This window comes from Triticum urartu, chromosome 7 (assembly GCF_003073215.2).
Source record: "Triticum urartu cultivar G1812 chromosome 7, Tu2.1, whole genome shotgun sequence".
In the NCBI taxonomy this organism is placed as follows: domain Eukaryota; kingdom Viridiplantae; phylum Streptophyta; class Magnoliopsida; order Poales; family Poaceae; genus Triticum; species Triticum urartu.
In genome coordinates, this window is record NC_053028.1 from 117,409,742 (window position 1) to 117,413,452 (window position 3,711).

General features: G+C 47.7%; 1 protein-coding gene across 1 annotated transcript; it reads left to right on the forward strand.

The window, feature by feature from the left end:
• The first annotated feature begins 1,400 nt into the window (after positions 1–1,400).
• Positions 1,401–3,212, forward strand: LOC125524187 (F-box protein At3g49450-like). Its single transcript, XM_048689262.1, has 2 exons — positions 1,401–1,717; positions 1,801–3,212. Exons 1-2 carry the CDS (start codon positions 1,451–1,453, stop codon positions 2,983–2,985), a joined length of 1,452 nt encoding a protein of 483 aa, XP_048545219.1. The 5' UTR covers positions 1,401–1,450; the 3' UTR covers positions 2,986–3,212.
• The last annotated feature ends 499 nt before the right edge of the window (positions 3,213–3,711 follow it).

A 3,711-nucleotide genomic window follows, 5' to 3' on the forward strand; every position in this document is an offset into this window, starting at 1 on the left:
CAGAAAAGATTTTCCTTTATTATTGCAAATGAATTTTTTTTCTTTGAGAGTTTTTTTTTCTGAAAGCGTTTCCATTTTTTAGACAATGAACTCGTTTCCTTTGAGAGCTATACTTCTTTTTTTTGGGACAGTTTTGAGAGAGTTACTTTTTTTAGCAACTTTTGAGAGGTACTCCTATTTCAAACGAGTTGTCCACCAAAACACGTTTTTTAGGCAAAACACTTTAAGTGGTTGTTTGGATACAGGGAATTAGAAGTAGGATTTTAGAAAACGAGTTTTTAGAGGATTTTTAGGAAAACCAGTTTTGGTTAGTTATTCTGTTAAGGTAAGCACATACAATACTTTGTTTGGATGAGAAAAATAAGAAAGCATGGATACGCAGCTCCATCACACAACGACTTAGTCAAAATTTCAATACGTTCCTTCGGTCGATCTATTGAGCTGCTGGCGCTTAGCGGGAGCATCTCCGTCGAGCGCTCCTGTCAGCCTCGCTGCGCCCACTTCCCCAAATACGGCGACAGAGACAAGGGCGCTGTCGGTGGCGACGGTGATGACAACGAACCAGGCTGCCGGCCATGCAGCAGTATCCTCTGTGCGCCGCTGGGATGACTAGGCAGGGGGCAGTGCTTACGATGTGATGCTGTTCGCCGTTCGTGTACGCTGGGGAGATCAGGTTGTAGCAACCGTCGGTAAGACGAACACATCGGCTATGGCACTCTGTATTCCGCGGCAGCTCCCGGCTCCCGCCTCGCCAAGCCACCATGCCATACGGCGACGGGCACGTTCAAGCCACGAACGGCAAGCTCGCCGAGCCTCGCTGACTTCCAGCGTAAACTCGCTGATGCCTGTAGAGCACGTCGCGACCCTTGTGCTTCGTCGCTGTGTCACATGACGAAGGCCACGTCCGGGCCAGAGCGGCGAGAGCTCGCTGAGCCGCACTGACTTCCAGCGTCGCCTCGCTTGTGCCTGCAGAGGACGTGGCGGCGCTATGATGCGTCGTCGTGCGACACGACCACGACCACGACCACGTCTGGGCCCCGAGCGGCGAGCTCACCCACTCGTCGGCGCCTCGCTCATGCCCGAAGAGGATTGCGGACGTCGTCGTCGGCAGAAGGAGGAGCACATCGGCCATGGCACCATGCGCTCCGTATGTGGCCACCGTATTCATAAAACTGGTTTATATAAAAACGCCAAATAGTCGTTTTTCTATAAGCTGGGTTTTTGAGGTTTTGTAGAACTCAGTTTTCTTTATCCATGATTCAGTTAAGCGATCCAAACAAGATTTTTGGTTGTTACGACAGAAATTGCGTTTAACTAGAGCTAGTTCTCTATAATCTTGCTATCCAAACAACCCCTAAGGGCGGGCCGTGCTAATTACTTGGGCCGAAGTAACCAGCCCAGCTCGTCTAGCAATCCCATTCTTTTCACTGGGTCGCAGGCGACGACGCCGATGACGAAACAACAGCCGCCGCCGCCCGTCCAATCCCCCTTGCCAAACCCTCGACGAGCCGACCTGTGCCGCCGGCCGGTGAGAGCCCCTGCCGAGGGCGCCGAACCGGAGGAGGCGATGCCGCCAGGAGGTAGCGGAGGCGAGCACGGCTACGGGGAGCCGGCAGCCGCCCGCGGAGGCCGGGACGAGGAAGATCCATCCCGTTCTTCGCATCCGCCGCCGTCGCCGTTGCCGCCTGGCCTCGCCGTCATTCCCATGGCATCTGAGGTTTGCTCCCATCCTCCTTCCAATCCTAGGTCTAGGAGTTGACACCGGGAACTGAATTGAATTATTTATACTACCATTTTTAGATGGAGAAGGAGAAGGAACTGAAGAATGTGCGGCAGGAGGAGGAGGTTCCCGCGGCGAGCTTTCCGGCGGACGCTCTCATGGAGATCCTGTCACGCGTGCCCTGCAGGCCGCTGTGCCGCTTCAAGTGTGTGTCCAAAGAGTGGCTCGCCCTCTGCTCCTACTCCCACACCCGCAAGATGTCGCTGCAGACCATGTCCGGCTTCTTCTACAATGATCACGGCTTGCGTTTCCACAATTTGTCCGGAAAAGGTCCTCCCATGGTCGACCCCGACCTCTCTTTCTTGCGCAGCAGCTATAAGCATTTCTGTGTCACGCAATGCAGCACCAGCCTTCTCCTTTGCAAGTGCTGGAAAGTTCCCTATCCTAAGCAGCTCGGTTGGAATTCTCTTCCCAAAGGAAAAACCGAGCAATTTTTTGAATGGCCCGAGGCCGATGAATTCGATTACGTTGTCTGCAATCCTGCCACTCAGGAGTGGACTTCGTTGCCTCCTATAGAATTGCCTGATCACCTTCCGCTTTTCTGCCCAGGCAAATACTTTTTAGGTTTTGACGCGGCCATTCCTTCCCGCTTCGTCGTGTTTGTGCCCCTGAACTCATCTCAGACATATGGCCTGTCCGCGGACATGGTCTACTCATCAGATACAGGAGGATGGACTTTAACAGAGCACAATGATTTCAGTACATATTCAATTAGTTATTTTGAAAGCACCTTCCTGAATAACACTATGCATTTCCCTACTCGTTATTTGGAAATAGTCACAGTGGATATGGAAAGGAAAGATTGGAGGAAAATTAAAATGCCACGTGGCATGACAAATGAATATGGCGATGTTTCCATTGGGAAGTCCCAGGGACGCTTGTTTGCTTGGCATATAAAGGATCAAGGTGATTATCAACTCTCTATTTGGGTTCTTGAAAATTATGACAGCGGAAAGTGGACCTTAAAGTGTACTGTTAGCTGTTCCAAACTGTTTGGAACGGATTGTCGCGAAAATTACGAGTCCTACTCCATGTTCGCAATTCATCCAGAATGTAATTTGATTTTCCTTACTGACAATAAGAAGAAGACATTGTCATATGATATGGATAATCAGGAAGTGCATATTATCTGTGCTACTGGAGATTTCTTGGAAGGTCTACCTTACACTCCCTCTTTTGTGGAATGGACATCAGATGGTCACTAAAGGCTTGCAATACTTAGCATGGCTCTAGTGTCTTGGTAAACATCAGTTGTCGGGTATATCCCAATTCTTGAAGATGTGTGTTGGATTAGTCTTATGTAGCCATGAAGAATTTGTAACTGCCCTATTTTGCTTTCATGTAATAATTGTTGATGTCACTCTTTTAGCTTCTCGTATGGGGACAAATGTGAGATAAATATATTATCTATGTTTGAAATGTTTATTTTCCTGTAACTATATCTTCAGTATGCAACTTTCTATCCACCAATCTTAAATGTTGAGTTTCCCTGTTTTTATACATTTGGAAGATTTATCTGTTATCTCCTTCTGGATTGGCTTTTCGATGTGTTGTGTTATAACATATACAGTGGGTATAAAGAAAGCTTAGTTTCCTTTCAAGTATGAAACTTGCATAGTCTTCAATTGATGATATCAAACAATATGCAGCTTTACAAACCTACTAGAGAACTTACTTCACTAAGTCAGTATGTTTGTAGTTAATACCCTTCAAATTTGTAGCTTATGATTCTAACTCATGCTCCTCTAGTGTTTTTTAATTCTTGTTTGGATTGAGCTTTATCCATAAACCATTTTTTTCGGTTCCTTAACTCTGGTTAGACTGTTGTATTTGGATTCTCTGGATCAACAATGGCGGGTTGAGAAGCTTGACAGTGATGATGTCTTTGAAGCCCCAAGCTAAACAGTCCTGGTTAGTACGGCCTCGGAGAA